At 36.8% G+C, this 18,399-nt stretch overlaps 1 protein-coding gene across 1 annotated transcript; it reads left to right on the top strand.

The window, feature by feature from the left end:
- The first annotated feature begins 10,750 nt into the window (after positions 1–10,750).
- LOC104586911 (DNA-directed RNA polymerases I, II, and III subunit RPABC5) lies at positions 10,751–17,818 on the top strand. Its single transcript, XM_010244301.3, has 4 exons — positions 10,751–10,897; positions 11,143–11,201; positions 17,381–17,475; positions 17,554–17,818. Exons 1-4 carry the CDS (start codon positions 10,862–10,864, stop codon positions 17,577–17,579), a joined length of 216 nt encoding a protein of 71 aa, XP_010242603.1. The 5' UTR covers positions 10,751–10,861; the 3' UTR covers positions 17,580–17,818.
- Positions 17,819–18,399: the final 581 nt, after the last annotated feature.

The following is an 18,399-nucleotide window of genomic DNA, read 5'->3' as shown; positions in this document are numbered from 1 at the left end:
CTCTCATAAAGCTAAACCAATTTCACCTCGTGAAGCCAAATCAGGAGCACAACGTAGGCTATCCTATAGGTGTCAAATGCATGATCAGTGCCCAAGGAAACCACAACTGTTTGTACCCAAGTGTTGTACCGACATACATCACTCTCTGGTAGAGTCTTAGATCCTGCTCTAACAACCTTGTAGTCGTAAGAGACACGTATCCCAAGAAGATAAGCATACCAGATTTGTTCCCAAACACGTCCTGAGTTTAAGAATATTATAAAATTCTTTCTTCAAGCAACGCAATCCATCCCCTGACTTCTATAAATAGGGAAACCATCCTCTTATGAAGAGAATCTAATCTCATTCTATTCTTAACTAAACTCCATTTCCTTTCCCCTTGGTTACATCTTTTTATATGCTTCTAAGACTTCAAATTCATCCTTATCCTAAATCAACTTACAAGAAAATTATTGGAAGATTTTTCATTTGAGATTTACAAAATGATTTTCAAACTTCTATCACTTTTGTATACAATCATCATTTTATCCATGTTTTATTTTTACAAATAAATTAAGGAAGGTATGAGGTACATAAAATATTTCGAATAAGATTAATAAATCCTATTAAACCACATACATATCACTATTGAGAATCTAATCCATTAGAATTCATTAATTCAACATTCACATATTAAGGCTGCGTTTGAATGTGGTGTAAAAGTAAAATTACACCGATGGAGTTGTACACTGATCGGTTTAAATGAAAAGTGGAATTATCAATGTAAACATTTGCATCGTTTTTTATCAAAATTGTATTGATGTAAAACTCAATGTGTGTGAAGTTTTACATTAATTTTCGATGTTTAACTACACTCCATTCAAATGTTAACAAAACCGAACCAAAGTGTTTAATTACACTGCAAACAAATTCAGCCTAAACAATTTCAGGGTCCCATAATTTTACATAGATTACCTTCTTGTTTCCAGGTTGGTGCCCATATGACCAAATTTCCCATCTCTTTATGATTGAGCTCATTAATTAGAAAATGTAAAAGAAATCATCTAATCGGGAAACTTGTCTTAGCTCTGAACAAATAACCTTCAACTTTGGGGATAATGAGCACAAAATTTTGTAATTATGATTTTTGCACTCCCATGTGATACGAAATTTGTAATTCTTGTTACATTTATACTCTTCGGTAGTGCAAATTTTGCAACTTGATACTGATGCAAAAATTTGCACCACATTCCTCTTACCTCAATTCTCTTTCTCAATAAGGGGGATCACATCATCTTTCTTTCAAACAAATAACCCTCTTCCTACATCCATTCTGTTTCATACATTCAGCTATTTGTACTTCCATGCATTTAGACCAATAGGGATGAATTTTGCACTAAAAATAAACAGAACCTTAGGCTCCGTTGTGAAGAATCAGCAAAATGCAAACAAAGTCATGTGTATGAACCTTATATACTTGTATTTGCATTCTTCTCGAACAGAGCCTTAAGAACTTTCCCTTGATTTGTTTATTTTTTTTATTTCTCTCGTACTTTCAATCAAACCAAACATAGCCTAAGATTTCAAACTCGTGGTTCCAAAGTAAAGAACAGAACACTCATTTGCATGCCCCACGAATAATGCAACAAGTTATTCAGTGCGCAATGTGCAATTACCAAAACTAAATAATTAGGAAGTTTGTGATATTAGAAAAGCCTCCATTATTGTGGTCAAGGTGCTTGGTTTAGAAGGGCAAATGAGGCATTTGAGGAACAAAATAGAGGGTCAGCCATTCCGGTGACTTGAGGTAGATGCAAAGGAATTCGGTGCCATGGACCATTAAAACTTCCTCCTTACCCCCTTTTCTCGAAAGTAGTAGTTGCAGGATTTGATTCTGTCTCAATACTGGAACAAACCAATTAATGCAAAAGTAGATTAATGAATAATAGGGCATTATAGTCATTTTAGTTATATTTATTTACGTTAATGTTTAGATTGTTAAGCAGAAGCTTTTTGTTTTAACCCAAAAAAAATAAAATAAAAGTTAAAGCAGAAGTGCAGGAGCAGGAAACCGTGGTGGTCGGTCCGAGGCACATTCATCAGACTAAGCAACTAAAGAAAAATCAGGAAGAAGAAGAATCACGACTGGGGCGATGGATGAGTGGCTGAGGGCCTAAGGCTGGAGCGAGAGAGGGAGCAAATCACGTGGGTGCACTCGGAATTATTATCACATCTCTATCCATAGAGCACTATCACCTTGTATTGGTAACATCTTCTCATGAATGATATTGGAGATATTCTTAATGTATAATTATATATTTTGTGAATAGAGATGATGCCATAATTTATGGGTAGCAGATCGAACCACACCCGGTGGCCCATACACGTCACCTCCTTGCTGGGTTGACTTGGCAGGTAGATGAATCTTGATGGGTGAGCTGATGGAAGCTTGATTAAGACTATAAGACATGGATAGTTGGTCTATGAATCACGGGAAACATATAAACCAACGCCTTGCAATGAGCTCGGTCTCCTACCCACAGGACACTACAATTAACATCTTCCATGTTTACATATTACCATCCATGGGAGATAGTCCCAATGTACAGCTGTAGTCTCCTATGGATTCTTGTGGGTGGAAGATCGAGATTCCCTCGCAACTCTCAACTCTCAGTCCTTGGTCTTGCTTCTGCTTCTTTCTTTTTTACAAATGATCCAGTGAAACTAAATAACCGTTATCCTCTCCGGATTAGCTTATATGATATCGGATTTGCTTATAACCAATCAGCTGGTATGATAAAAAGGTAACCAATAAGGTAGGTGGGTTTGAGGTTTTGATTGATGAAAGCTTTTTTGGTTTCATTAGTGGAGAAGCCCGTGCAATGCATGGGTGAAAATGAATGAAAAAATAGTAGTTAAAATTATAACTAAATTCATTAATGTAAATTAAATATGATAAAGAAAATACAATTTGGGATGAAAATATGGACTTGACCCCAAGTTGGGAAGAACTTGGATTTAGGCCATTAGAAAGTCGTTCGATTGATATTTGACAATTTATGATTATTTCTTTACTATTACTTTCTCATTTGTTTGTATGTGTGTTATCTACTATCTTTCATGCCTTTTTTTGTATTGTATCTAACTTTTACTTTTCTCTACTTCATCAGAAAATATAAAGTGGGTTGTGTCTTGCCAATACAACACGATTTTGCAGGTTGTCTATGCTTTAATAGGTCGTGCCATGCCAACACGTGGTCCTAAGTGAGTCGTGCCCTACCTTATGAATTTTGATGTATACAATTGTTTATATATGAAATTAAAAAAAAATACAATATAATTTGAATAAAATAGTATAATAAAATTGAATATATATATATATATAGGCATGTTCTGTGATGGGTTGCGGGCCTATACTAGCATGGTACATCTTTTTGTTCTATAGCATGCTGATGCATGAGCCTCAAAACCCAAGCCCAACATAACCCAAGTGTATGGGCTAGCCTAATTGCTACAATGACCGGGTTGTGTTGGGTATAACCCACTTTATAATTTCACATTTACAGAGATCAAACATTGGAATAGCAAAAAATGCTAAAGGTAAAAATGAAAGGATGCAACTTTGGTTGATAGTCAATATATTAACTGTTAGTATTCATTTTTATTGGAAAAAACTTTTGTTTCATAGTATACATCCCATTTAATGATAGGTTAAATAAACATTGGAATAACAAAAACATAGAGGGTAAAAAGGGATCATGATTCAATCCGATCCAAAGTCTGATCATATTTTATCAGATTTTGATATCTTCATTACGGATTTTCAGATCGGATTGGATAACTAGATTCGATTAAAAACTGAATCAGATTTAGATCACCCCTATCCAATTCAAAAGGATCCAATATGTTATTTATATTATACTTTTATAAATTTTTTATATTATTTATTTATTATAAAAAAACATGTATATATGATGAAAATAGTTGAAAAATACTTTCATTTTTTTATTATTTAAATTGTTATATTTTCTTTTTTAATAATTTATTATTTAAAAAAAAACTAAATCTGATTGGATCATATTCAAATATCCAACATCCTTACGAATTCAAATCTAAATCAATATTTGTGAGATCCGATTGGATTGAACCTATAATTTATTAGATCGGATTCAGATATACCTTGATTTGAATCCGATTTGATCCATTTGCATCCCTATAAAAAGCGGAAAGTGTAATCAGGCTTTTTAACAAAACATTGTTACCATCCTCATTTTTATTATAGAGACTATAAAAATATATAATGGTTATAGAAAAATAAGGGTATAACGGCTAAGGAGGAACAATAATGGAAATATAAAATACTAAATATAATATTATAAAATACAATTAGAATAACAATGACTAAAGGGGGCAATAATAGGAATAGATATGTAATTGGAATAATAATGACTAAAGAGTGGTAATAATTGAAATAGATAATCGGATTACCCATCTACTATTCTCATTTTTACATATGATAATAAAATGAAATAAAAACATCCGATCTTTATTCCTCACTTTGAATTGTTGTATCATAAAAATTAGGTGTAATGATTGAGGGGCAATAGTAGACTAGAAAAATCAGGTCTTTTGATGAAAACCTAACCATTCTCATTTTTATAAATGGTACAAATGTCTTTTTCTTTTTTAGCATTTCCACCTAGGCATCTGCCAAGTGGGTGCGACCATCTTACACAGTTGTAATCCTGTATATAACCACGGGAAGGGGAATATTCTTAAATTGCATATTAGTATTTTATATTTTGTATAGTTCCTAAATTTCAAAATGTGCAACTACGGTACCTGATCTTTAGTCCCGCCATTAGCATTCCTTCTCTTATCTATATCATGATATGTGCAACTTTTAAAAATGTCATAACTATTCTCATTATTTTTTTAACTATTTTACCCTTTTTTTCAAAATCATTAAAACTTAGGGTTCTTCTTTATTTTCATTTAAGCTTGAAGGAGTTATTGTAATACATTTGATATGCCTCCTGTGGGAATTCCATTTGTGGCTTTATTTAAAATTTGGGTTCTTCATTTAAGCTTCCTTATTTTCTAGTGAATTTAAATGTTGGGGCAATTCCAATTCTTATGCCTATAGTGGGAATTCCATCTGTGGCTTTTACTTCAAGGTGTCAACAGGTTGATTGATAAGGTCTCCTGCTGGTTGTAGCAGAGACTTGGGACCAAATCCCACCTGCACCTTGGTTGGGGGATGGGTTACCCCATTATGTATCCCTTGAAGTAAGAGAGAGAGAGAGAGAGATGATGCCCGCCATTGCTGTCGAATTTGGAAAGATGATCATGGGATTGAGTATTGGAGTAGTGTCAATGTGTTGTCGGTTCGTAAGGCTCCATTTGGAAAGAGTACAAATACAAATATGTATAGTACGAAAATAACAAAAAATACAAGGTTTTACACTCTACAAATTTGTATTTATACTCTTTCCAAACTGAGCCTAATGGTCCACCAAAAACTATAAAAATTGTAAGGTTCCTATCTTCAAAACTTGCACATGAGCGAAGAAGAACACAACCACCACCACTTTCTTTGCAACTAGTATCTATCATTTGACCACCGACTAAGTTACTAATACCCAACAAATTTCCTACTAGACAAGGAACTCGGTAATATGCTACTGTGTGGTTTCTATTTTTCTTTGCCATTGATACTTCTTCTGCTACTGTTGTTGATGACCACCGACGCCCTTGAGTACAGTTCAATGGGCTTAGCCTCTACTGCTTTCAGAGATGATAAGTTCTTATGTGCTATTGATGCCAACAGCAAACATGTCATTATTTTAGTGGTCTTCCTCTCAAGGCTACTCTCAGGGGGAGAAGGTTTCATGTGTGACATTGTAGCTTATGTAATGTTGATATGAGAATCAACATCTATATCTATCTGAGCAAGTGTTCCCCAAGTAAAATTTATCCAAGTAAGTGAGATTCCAATGTTCTTATGTGATACAAGTTATTCAGATAAAGAGAGAGGTAAAAGGGAGAGAGTATTATGGCACACAGGTAAATTGCTTGTCCACCTTGCAAGAGGGTATTAGATATCAGGGTGACTAATACTCTTCAAAACCTTTGATTACTATGGGACCAAATATAACAATAAATGAACACCCGAATCATAATCAATTTACCAATTCACTAACTTACCCCGACTAAATACTAATAAGCCACGGGGGGCTAACTTCCTTCACACCTCAACCACCACATATCCTCTACATGTGGTGTTGTGGTTCACTATTCCATCATATTTTGACCCGATCTTTACAAGAATTGCATATGCTGATGTGAATGGAAGAAGTGTAACTCTTCCAATGCCTTTACAGGCTAGGCATACTCTGAGGCCTGAGCATGGCATCAATTGGGTGACCACGTCCATTGTAGGAATTGCAAGGGATATATATATACATCCACCTGTATATCTGTAGCAAAATTTTCTATTTCATCTCTAAAGAACTCAGAAAATTTTATGGAATGAATCAGAGAATTCTCGTGATAAGAATAATTAATGTCGTTTATATCTACAACAACATATTCACCATCCCGAGTCTCTAGTGCACACCCCTATCATACTCTGTCCTACATTCAGAGTTTCGTAGATAGGGTTGCAAGTCAGGCTAGGTTAGGTCGAGTTAAGGCCAACCCTAAGTTCTAAACCCCCAACTTTAACCTTAACCTACCCAACCCTAACCCTAATCAAACTCTTTCAACCCTAAGCCAATCCAGCCCAACCATATTCCCATCCCTTAAAATTTCGTAGAACTTCTTAATCTCAGATCTTAACTTGACTTTCACTATATATATTAATCCTATGTTTTATTAGTATTTGTTTGTTAATGTTTTTATTGGTTCTTTAAGTACAAAGTTCAAGAAAAAAAGCATTTGAAATGATTATAGTTTATTATGAGTTATAACTTATAATAGATCTTTTATGGGCAACAAGCTATGGGTGGCAAACAACAAAGAGGAGATTAAGAATAAATGATTCAAAAAAGCATAAAAAAATGTTATTAAGGTTTTTGTATTTTCAATTAAGTAAAGTGATTATCTTAAAAGAAATAAATGATGGTATGTGGTAGGAGCTATACAACTATCATGCATCTAGACAAATCAATGTATGATATCATATATATAACATATATTTATATGATAACTATAGAATCGGGTTCGGGTTGGGTCGGATTGCCCAAGGGGTCAACTCTAACCCAACCCAAAATAAAGTTGGATTCATAAATTTCAACCCTAAATTGAACATCAACTCGACCCAACCCCACCTAAGTTGCAGCCTTACTTGTAAAGTCTCGTAAGCATCTCTTATTTCTTGTAACTTTCTCTTTACTGAAGGATTGTTCTTATTTGCATCTAGATGGTATTTTTTGACCAGCACATGAAAGCTTTCTTGTTGTCATCTTGGCTAGCATCTTTAGGAACACCAAGGATTTCATAGAAGTCTCATTCATCTTCGTCAAAAGTATTTCTGTAGTTGAGAAACTATCAAGCATAAAATAGAACTGGCTGAAACTAAGGTTCAAAATTTCAATACATATTGGATCGTATTGGCCTATATGTATCATATTGGTGGCCTCTCGATACACCCTTACAAGGACTGTTTTGGGATCTGACCTCGTTGAAAGGGTAAACAGGCCTTAAATCAAACCCCTTTCTACCAATTTGAAAACTTAAAAACTAAAGAAATAAAAAGGGAGCCAATATATAGGCAAATACGCCCCAACTGACATATCGACATATATCGATATTTTGAACCTTGGCTGAAACACCAAAGCTCCACCGAATCAAACCCCGTGATAGACAGGTAATGCATTGGATACCAAAGAAAGCAAATGCCATTTAGCTTGGAAGAGGGTCTATCTATGGATTTCTAGGCAAAACCTAATCAACTGAATCTACCCATTCTGTAGCCTATTCAACGTTCAACCTTGTAGATCTCAGCTAGGATTCCATTGCGTCAATGATTGGAAACCAAGGAAGGGTCTATCAAACCAGGAAAACGTTAACTGTAATGCAAAGAGAAAAAATAATTTAGGGATGCAAACGGATGAGACTGGATTCAAATCATGGTATATCTGAATCCCATCCGATACTATGGAGGGCAGATCTTCATATCAGATCTCAGTCTCTCTATGGATTTGAATTCAAATCCGATGAGAAAGTAGGATATTTGGATAAATTTAATAAAATATTTGATGTGGCGTAATCCGGCTGCTCCCTGCTGAAGACGATCTGGCTGCTAGCAACAGCAGGGACTGGGTAACCTGTAAGAGATGAGTTAGAGATCTTGGGATGGCTTACCCGGCGGGATACTCCGATGGCTAAGTTAGCACTCAGTAGTAGTAGTAGAGAGCTTGAAGATGATATCAGTGAGTTAGAAAGCAAAGATTACGCATACACACATATAAAAAACATACCTTCGCCCCTGGGGGGGTGAAGTCTTTATATACTGGAGTCCTCGCGGGTTGGTGGAGTAGTTCTTGGATCCTCGCTGTGATGGGATCCGTTTGCGTGTTAGGTGGGTAAAATGCCATCAACCGGTAAGATTGCCCACTCCCGTCTGAATCGGGGAGTATGTAATCTAATATAACCGTTACAAGTCATAATCCCGTAAAATGCAGAGTGCGGTGGTGAGCTCCTCGGGGTTGTAACGCGGAAGTCGGCCTGAATGGGAGGTGAGCTGCATGTAAGGTACCGGTCTGCCTGGTGGCGAGCTAACTAGTGGCAAGCTGCCTGAGCTCGTGTTCTTCATATATGACTTGATATGAATGCCAAAGTGCCTTGGGACCGAGGTGGTTCTGGTGTGTCCTCGCGCTGAGGTATACTCGTTCCGAGGTAGTCTTGACCGAGGTGGTCCATCTGTCCGGGTTCGATCTGTAGCGGACTTGATATTGTTATCTTGGTCGCGATCCGATACCAGGGTGACTTCAGTTCGGGGGTATCAGGGTACCCGATGTTGCTTTGTAGCGAACTGATCTGTCACTTGTGTCGAGTCACATCCATGTGCCGATCTGATCATGTTGAGTTGTCACTTATGCCAAGTCACGTCCACGCATCTCCCTGTTACGAGGTCGGGCCAAATTTCCCTTCATCAATATTAAAAAATAAAATATAACATTTTAAATAAAAAAATACAAATACCTTTTTAATTATTTTTTATATATACATGTTTTTTTATAAAAAACAAATAATATAATAAATTTACAAAAATACAGTATAAATAATATATTTATAAATAAATAAATAGCATATATATGTGCTTGGATCGAATAGGGGGTGACCCAAATTCGATCCAATTACTAATCGAATCATATTATTTGATCGAAGATCCAAAATGAGGATATCAAAATCTAACAAATGGGATCGGACTTCGGATCCATTTGCACCCCTAAAAAATATGCCTAAATTCTATTTACAGTTTTGCATCTTTGGACCTAAATGTAAATACTCTTAGAAGATTGTTCTAAGTAGGGCTGTTCATAAGAATGCCCAACCTGACCAAACTGACCAAGTCGGTTTGGTCAGTTTCCACCTCAGGTAACCCGACCAAGTCGGGTTGGTTGGGAAAACCCCAATAAACCAATCCAACCCGACCTGTGAACACCCCTAGTTCTAAGACTTCAAGGTTTAGTAATTTTTGGAAAAGTACGAACAGCCCAATGTAGATTTCTGATTTCCACTACAAAACTATAAACATTCAAAATGTCAAAACCCCCCATTTTATTCATCAATGCCCACCCGTAAATTGGCATCAATTTCGAGCTGGCACCGATGCCAACTGTACTTTGAATATAAAAATTCTGACACTGGGTTGAACCGTTTTTCTCTATAATTTTTGCCTATTTAAAATTTGAAGGGTATTTTTGTCTTTTCACGACCATCTAATGTCTAGGGTTGTTCATAAGAAGGCCCAACCCGACCAAACCGACCAACCCAGATAGACCCAACCCGAGTCAGTCAGGTTATCTTCAGCATGGGTTGGTTTCGGATCGTAAAACATCATAAACCGATGGTTCGGGTCGATTTTCGGTTTTCTTGTGTGAAAACTGAAATCAACCCGAACCGAACCGACTAATTGTCCCTTTATGAAGTTTAAATTAATTAAGCCCCCATAACTAATTGTCCCTCTTCAAATCTATTACATTGGCTAGATTAATGATTGTAATTAACTGTCCTGAAATCTCCCTACATAATTCACTCAAATCCCAATTAAGACAATTAAACTTCAAAATGAATATATAATCAAAGGGATATGTTGGTGGTTTTGGAGATAAAACTTAATTACTGAAAAGATATATAACATATATATCTCTATAATAGGCATTATTATTATATATGGGTTTTGCTCTTCTTCTCCTCTCCAAAGTCCAAACTGTGGACTAGAGGTATATCCTGTTTATCAAAAACAAGGCTTTTCCCGCGTTCACTACCTCACATATTGTGGTGCCACAGTCCCCACATATATATTGCAGTTGAGTTTCTATCAAGCATGGTTGAACTTAGAACCGAAACCGACCCAACCCGACTCAAACCGATTAGGTCAGTTTTGCTTAACACTAGGTCGGTTTCGATTTCAAATTCAGGTAACCCGACCAGGTCGGGTCGGTTGGAAAAACCTCAATAAATCGACCCATGTCCGTTAAGAATTTAGAAATAAACTGGCCCATGCTACATCGTCATAACATTTGACTCAATTCTCAAGAAAGAGCGCCGGTTCGTTCGTTTGCGGTTTGATATAAATCCTCCAAAGTCCGACTGGGAGAACTTAGAAGAGAGATAGAGACTCGAGCGCGCGAAAACTAGGGCAAGAGGAAAGATGATCATTCCTGTTCGCTGCTTCACCTGTGGAAAGGTAACTTGTCTTTATCTATCAACTAATGTCCTAGGGTTTCTGAGCCTTTTGATTTAAGCTGCGATTTTTGTTTTTCGGTTTATTTATTTATTTATTTTTTTCTTTCTCCCTCTTTTGTTCTCTCATCTGGTTTTTCGTTTTAGTTCCTTTTGTAATAGAGTAAGTTATACTGCTGATTCTTCTCCTCGAGTTTCGCCTTTGGAATCGCACCTAGATTTTACAATCATCTCTTCGGTTTTGTTTAGGTAATCGGCAACAAGTGGGATACGTATCTTGATCTTCTCCAGGCCGACTACACCGAAGGGTGAGGAAACTATGTTTACATTTGTGGATTTTAAAAGTTAAAAATGGTATGTGCTTTGTGTTATTTAGAAGCTGTTGTATCCTTCTTGGCAGTAGCCCTCATTTTCTTCCTGAGTAGGATAGTTGGGATTGAATTACTCATTTTTACTTGGCACTTACTTGAGAACTCTGAGATTTGTCCTTAAAACATAAAAAAAATAAAAAAAAATGGTTGCAATGGCTTGCAAAATCTGTACTTGTTGCCGTGCTAAATAACTTCATTTCTGTCATGTTTAATCTAGATGTAGCGGTATATTCGGAGAAAGGGAAACGCCTAAACTTAATAATTTACAAGTTGCAAACAACAGAAACAATGTTTTGGATTACAAAGTGGGATGCTTTATTAGTACAGTTACATGGTTTATAAATAAAGGTGGAAACATTCATCGGACAAGGAGACTCCGTTTTGAGAATTTTGTTTCTGCTGGGTTCATGCGTCAGCCATGAGAAATTAAATTTGTGATGAAGAACTTATGGATGTATTGTTGTTGAGTGCATTAACTTGCTAGTTTCCTTCTGTAAAAGGGCTTATTAGTAGACCTGTTCATATTTTAGTTTTAGTGTTGAGTAAAACTATAGAATTTGTTCCACTTTAAGAGGTAGTCATAGAAAAATATATAAAGAGGAAAAGTAATATTAGAATCAATTTTGGATAGGGAAAAAATAGTAGAAGCGTAGGAGTAGAGATGAAAAAGGAACATAAGAAGGAAATAGAAAAGAAATGTGAAAGAGACAAGCTAGATATAAGAACTTGATTTTCTTTCAAGACATTGAAACTTTTCTTGGGCTCTTAATGTATGTATGAATGCACACACACACACAACAAGGGGATTGGGTTTAAGGCCTGTCTACCCCCTGAACCAGGTCAGACCCCAAAACACCAACTGTGGGGGTGTATCGGGGGGTCTCCGATACAATATTATCAGCCAATACACACCAATACGTTTCGATACTTTGAACCTTGTCCCAGAATTTTCATACATACACACACACGCGCGCACACACACACACACACTAGAACTTTTATCCCTATTTCATACACCTCGCATCAGTATCAGCTGTCAAACTTGCTCTCCATCACATGGATAAATGCAGCAATGTCATGTATCATTATGAACTTTCTATTTTAGAATCCATAAGGCAGTGTATTATGCTAACTTGTACCTAAGGAAATTGAGATGTTTTTTTTTTTTTCACTAGAAGCTTTTGAATGTCAGAATATGAAACAAGTATGAGACGTGTACTATGCCCACCATCTAGAAAAAATTATGTTTCATCAGTTCTAAGTAAGACCTGTTTGCAGCAGACTTAGAACCGTTGACCACCTTGCCAAGCTTCTATGCCTTTTGACTTTTGATTGGATATAGTGAACTATGCAGAATTTTGTTTTTGTTGTTTAGTCAGTCATATCCCACTTGTCTCGGTAGTAAGAAGACTAAAGCAAGATCCTATATCTACAAGTAGGGCTGTCAAGGGACTTTGAAAATCTGTGGTCTGATCTGAAATCCGATCCAATTAATTTGGACTTGAATGAAATATTTTCATTAACCAATGTTTTAAAACATGGAAGCGTGATGTGAGGCATTCAACTACCTAGAGGTGTGAGGTGTAGTTCAGAACATAAGAAGTGTAAGTCTCCCGAACACCAGGCATAAGCCTCCTTAAGGGGAAGGGAGTGAGGAGGAAGGAGGTGGAAGGGGGAGGAGGAAGAAGAATAAGGAGGATTTTTTTTAAATTTTTAATAAAAATCTTTTGAAGGATATTTTTTTTATTTTTAATAAAGATCTTTTGAAGGATCTTTTTTTTTAATTTTTAATAAAAATCTTTTATATTAAGAAGTTACGTCTCCTTAAGAGGAAGGGGATGAGGAGGAAGGAAGGAGGACCTTTTTTTTTTTAATTTTAATAAAAATTGTTTATAGTAAGAAGAACAAAGATGTATAACACTAGCTAAATGAGGAAGGAGGGTCTCATTATTCTGTCTTTTTGCGAGGTGTGCATGCGGCGTACACCTCTAGCACGGCTAATGAAAAAGGCATATGAGGTGTACGCCTGTTGTACCTAAGGCATACACCTTAGAGGTATCAACGCCTCTAGCATACACCTCAGGGCGTTTTAGAGACACCTTGCCTAGAGGTGTTCCTCCAGACATGCCTCCCACACCTTTTAAAACATTGACTTTAACAGATCAGATTTGTATAGGGCAAATAGCATCTGATTAATAATTGGATTGAATTCGGATGTACCCCAATCCAATCTGATAAAGTCCAACTTATATATTAGCAATTTTTTATATATAATATAAATATGTTTTTTTTTTTTGAGAAAATTTAACCAGAATTCATTAAGATGAAGAGAGGGAACATGGGAAGATATACAAAGCAGGGGAAGAACCCCTACAAGTTACAGAGGAGGAAGCTTGTTGCTATACAAATGCTCCAAATACACACCAAATTTAGCTAGGCCATCTGCATTATGATTTTGTTCCCTAGGAATCCAAACTAAGTTAACATTTAAATAGTCCAAAGAATCCCAAGCCTCTGTCAAATAATGATTCAGTCTCCAGGGACCCTCCTCTTTGTCTCTTAACCATTTTATTGTATTTGTTGAATCACCTGCAATGATCAAATTCTGAATTCCCAAATTTTTTATTATCCTGATTTCGGTGAGAGCAGTCATCACTTCAGCCTTTGTGTAGTTAGCCAAGCCAATTGGACCACTAAAAGTCCAGCATATATTGCCCCTTTCGTCCCTTACTGTACCTCCAATACCAGCTAATCCAGGGTTCCTAAGGCACTATCCAAGGTAAGTAATATCTGAGATTAATTCCTCCAGGGTTCTGCTTTTATTGTCAAAGAGACGATTGTTTCTTTCATCCCAAACACCCCGCAACACTGCATGTAGCACTGATTGCCAAAAGACTTTACCCCTATCTTTTGGGTGAACCTGTAGTGAAAATGGATGTGATCTGCAAATTCACCTTCGTTGAGGCATGGAATACAAACATGAGGAGATATGGAGTGTCTTCCCAAAAGCTTTTTTTACAGGACATCGCAAGTATTTACTTTTTGGAGACAAGCTTCCCAAACAAAGAAGCAAATTCTTGAAGGGATGTGGCTACACCAGATTTTCTTATAAGGAAAGGAGGAATGCTGTTCATCAGCGATCAAAGCCCTGAACATAGACTTAGAAGAGAATTCGCCATTTGGGTGTAGGGTCCAGATTCGGGTGTCAGAATAAGAGGGGGAGATGTAGGCTTCTTTGAGGGTCTGAATTAGGGCTATTAAATCAGAAATCTCTGAGTCCCTTAGGGGTTTTCTAAGGTGGAGGCTTAAGGAGTTCTTGGCAGTTTGGTTTGGAAGGCAGGAAGAAATAGTGGCTTCTTGGTCGAGGGAAAGGTTAAAAAGCCTAGGAATCCCCCTACCAAAGATCTTTCCAGAATTTAATTTTACAACAATTTCCCACTTTATAACTTATAAAAGGAAAGAAAGAAGTATGAATGGAACAAATACCTTTCCAAGGATTTGTGGACTTTATCCTATTCAAATGGAGATTGCAATCCCACTCGTTTGCATTTAGTCCGTATATGCTTGAGATGACAGTTGTCCAAAGAGCATTGGGTTCTTTCAAAAATCTCCAAAGCCATTTGCCTAAGAGAGGAAAACCACCTTCCTCTTTAGGCCTTCATACTTGTTTCCAGCTAACTAAATGGCTTCTCTTTTTCCCACCACCTTCCCAAAGAAAGTTCCTTTGAAGCTTCTCAATCTGATTTCTGACTTTAAGAAAGTAGACTGGCAAATTTGATAAGGAGGCCTTTAAGAAAGTAAGCCTACCCCCTTTTGAGAGATAACACTTTTTCCAAGTTGATAGTTTCTTCTCACATTTCTCCACCACTGGTCTTTAGAAGTTGAGGGATTTTGGATTTCCTCCAAGAGGCATCCTAAGGTAGGAAATAGGGTGGTTCCCCTCTTTGCACCCAACAAAGATTTGAAATTTTCTAGAAGTTCCATTTCCATTGAATTAAAAGCTACAATACTACTTTTGCAAAAATTAACCCTCAAACTAGTGATAAGCTCAAAACATTCGATTGCCATTTTAGTGTTTGTGATGTTGGTTGTGGAGGCATCCAAGAACAGGATTATGTCATTGGCGAACTGTAAGTGTGAGATGTGAATCTTATCCCTGCCCACTTCAAATCCTTTCACCAAGTTGAGAAGAATGGACTTATCAAAAAGATAATTAAATGCATCCATCACCAAAGTGAATAGTAAGGGGGAAAGAGGGCAACTTTGTCTTAGACCCCTACTAGCGTCGAAATAACCTTTCGCTTCACCATTTATCAGTACTGAAAATGAAGGAGAACCAGTACAACCTTTAATCCACCCGATCCATTTTCTACCAAAGCCTCTTAGCCTTAAGCAATCAAGAATACAGTCCTAATCCACTTTATCATATGCCTTTTCCAGATCAAGTTTCATGAGGACCTCCGGGATACTAGAAGATTTTCTGTCTTCCACACTCGTTTGCAATAAGAATGCTGTCCACAATTTGTGGAAATCCCTGAAAAAATCCATAAGATCTGACTTTACAATTTCCCAACACTTTTGGAAGAGAAGAATAAGGAAGCCATCCGGCCCTAGAGCCCTATCTCCATCCATGCTAAAGATAGTCTTTTTAACTTCTTCCTCATCAAAGCTTCTTTCCAACCAATCCCTCTTTTCAGTCGATAGGCTTGTGCCTTCCCAATTGTTTTATGTAAACTGGTTTTCACTATCCTTGGAGTAGAGGTTTTTTAAAAAGGAAAGGAAAGCTTCCAAAATTTCCTCAGGATTCTCCACTTCCCTCTGATTCAGATTCAGCTTAGAGATAAAAGTTCTTCCTACTCCTTCCCGAAGCATAAGTGTGAAAAAATCTGGAGTTATTGTCTCCTTTCAACCATCTCACTCTTGATCTTTATCTCTAGTAAATTTCTTCCCTTCTAACTAGCTGTTCCCATTCCTTCTAAAGTTCTTTCTATTAATTGTTAGGAGTTTTAATGCCATTGGCAAATAACCCAATAACCTATTATCTTTTGTCTTTTTACAACTGAAGAGTTGAGAGACTTGAACCTAAAAAAAGGAGTTTTTATAAGTTTGTACAGTTGGGAACAGTGACAGGTGGGGGAATCGATCATAAACAAGGAGAGGTAATGTTAGCATAGGTGGGGGTATCAGACAATACTTGAGAAAACCAATAAAAATTTGTGAGTAAACCATAAATTTCCCAAAACAAAAAGGTTTAGGCAGTAGACACCAAAATCAAAGTCGACCAAAGGTCTAGGTTGCATGTGTTACAATTGAAGATTCTTTCGTTTTTGCTTGATCAATATTGTTGAGAGCTGTACTTGTGGTTTCTTCATGAAGTTCTGCTTCCACAAATGAAATTCAACGGGGACTGATCCATATCTCACTTGAATGTCCAACAACGGGGACTAATCTATTGGAGGATCGTCAAAGAACAAGATAGTTCACTCTTCACTGTTGCCTTCATTGATTATGGTCTCTGTGCCACAGCACACCATATTGGAGATGAGACTTCAATATATTAATTAGATTCACATGATGTCAGATAATCCAACTGATCCGATGTAGTCGAATTAGATCCATCATTTCATAGATCAGATCAGATTTGGATGTTAGATGTCTTTAATCAGATCGAACTCAGATGGAGGTACATCTGATTCGAATTTGTTCCGATTATTGCCCTATCTATGGCAGGGCAAAGCACATTGTCTCTTTTGAACCTACATTGCTTCTAAACCCTAATCAAATAAAACCCTCATTGCAAGCAAGAAAGAAAAAAGAAAGAAAACATTAAATTAAGGGTTTATACTTTGGTCCCCAAACTTTAAAATGCGACAATTCAGGATCCGAACTTTCAAAATGTGACAATCCAGTACCTTTTGTTAATCAGCTGAAGTGACATTTTTTAAAGACACAAATGCACTTCGAGTGTCATCTAATTTTCTTTATCAACTGTCTAAACATATTGTTTAGTTTCCGATTGAGCCTCGCTAGGGGTTTTTACTGTTCAATCCACTCAGAATTCCTAGCTCCAACGTACAGGTGGGGTATTTTTAATTAACCTTATTGCCGGTATGCAGAGATGCCCTCGATGCATTGGGATTGGTACGGTACTGCTGCAGAAGAATGCTAATGACTCATGTTGACCTTATCGAGAAATTACTTAACTACAACAGTAATCTCTCTCTCCTATATCTACAAATATTGGGTTGTTACTGTAAAATTACTGCTGACGGTTGTTTTTGCATTGCAGCTTTGGAGAAAACTGAGTCCAGTTGAGAGGATTCGATGGTTCTGGTGTTACCCTTGAAAGGGGTGTTTCTGTCTCGTTGGGTATTAGAGCTTGTTCCACATCACATTCAGATGCAGCCTGCCATTTGTTACTATTATGTCTGTTTCATGTTGGAAATAGAATGAGAATGAACACTGAAACATATCATGGTTGTGTTAGCTATGGATTAGTGTTCCTCGAACCTATATGGTAATATATCAATTTGAAAATATGAAATAGTTGCCCATGTTCGATTTTTTAAAAAGCTAGTTACTCTTAATAGGTTAGACTAGTTGAAAACCTTTCTTGCATCATAGCTTTACCCCTTTCACCCTTTGAACCTCTTCCGGTCTTTCTTCTTTGGTGAAATATTATTTTCAAGAATCTGTTATATTTATATGTTACCCTATATATTTATAAACTCTGGATGTAAGGGCGTCAATGGACCGGTTTTTGGTTGGACTCCATCCAAATCAAAATCAATTTGGGTGGATTGGACAGACCAATAAGACATATTGCATTTCAGCATTTGGATGGATTGAATGACCAATGAGACATTGTATTGGACCTGGTCATCCATAATAAATTTATGTTGGGTTGAGCCAATATCTGGTCCATTGATAGAAGATAAGAACAAAGGTGTCAATGGACCAGGTTTGAATTGGAAACAATCTAAATTAACATAAATTTGAATAGATTAGATGGTCCTGACATTGAACTGGACCAGTCCAAAATATTCATTGGACTGGATTAGACCAGGTACATTTGTAATGGATTCACATTGGATTGGATCAAATCCAGTCCAATTGACACCCCTACCTGAATGCG

The sequence above is a fragment of the Nelumbo nucifera genome, chromosome 2, assembly GCF_055504915.1.
Source record: "Nelumbo nucifera cultivar China Antique chromosome 2, China Antique-T2T, whole genome shotgun sequence".
Lineage (NCBI taxonomy): Eukaryota > Viridiplantae > Streptophyta > Magnoliopsida > Proteales > Nelumbonaceae > Nelumbo > Nelumbo nucifera.
The sequence above is the reverse complement of the archived record's forward strand: the minus strand, read 5'-3'. Positions and strand labels throughout refer to the sequence as shown.

What these genes read in the sequence shown, in the direction of transcription:
- LOC104586911 (XM_010244301.3), top strand. Translation starts at nt 10,862, where the DNA reads ATGATCATTCCTGTTCGCTGCTTCACCTGTGGAAAG. An exon ending in CAGGCCGACTACACCGAAGG is followed by an intron (nt 11,202 to 17,380) that starts GTGAGGAAACTA and finishes GCCGGTATGCAG; the next exon opens with AGATGCCCTCGATGCATTGG. An exon ending in GAAATTACTTAACTACAACA is followed by an intron (nt 17,476 to 17,553) that starts GTAATCTCTCTC and finishes TTTGCATTGCAG; the next exon opens with CTTTGGAGAAAACTGAGTCC.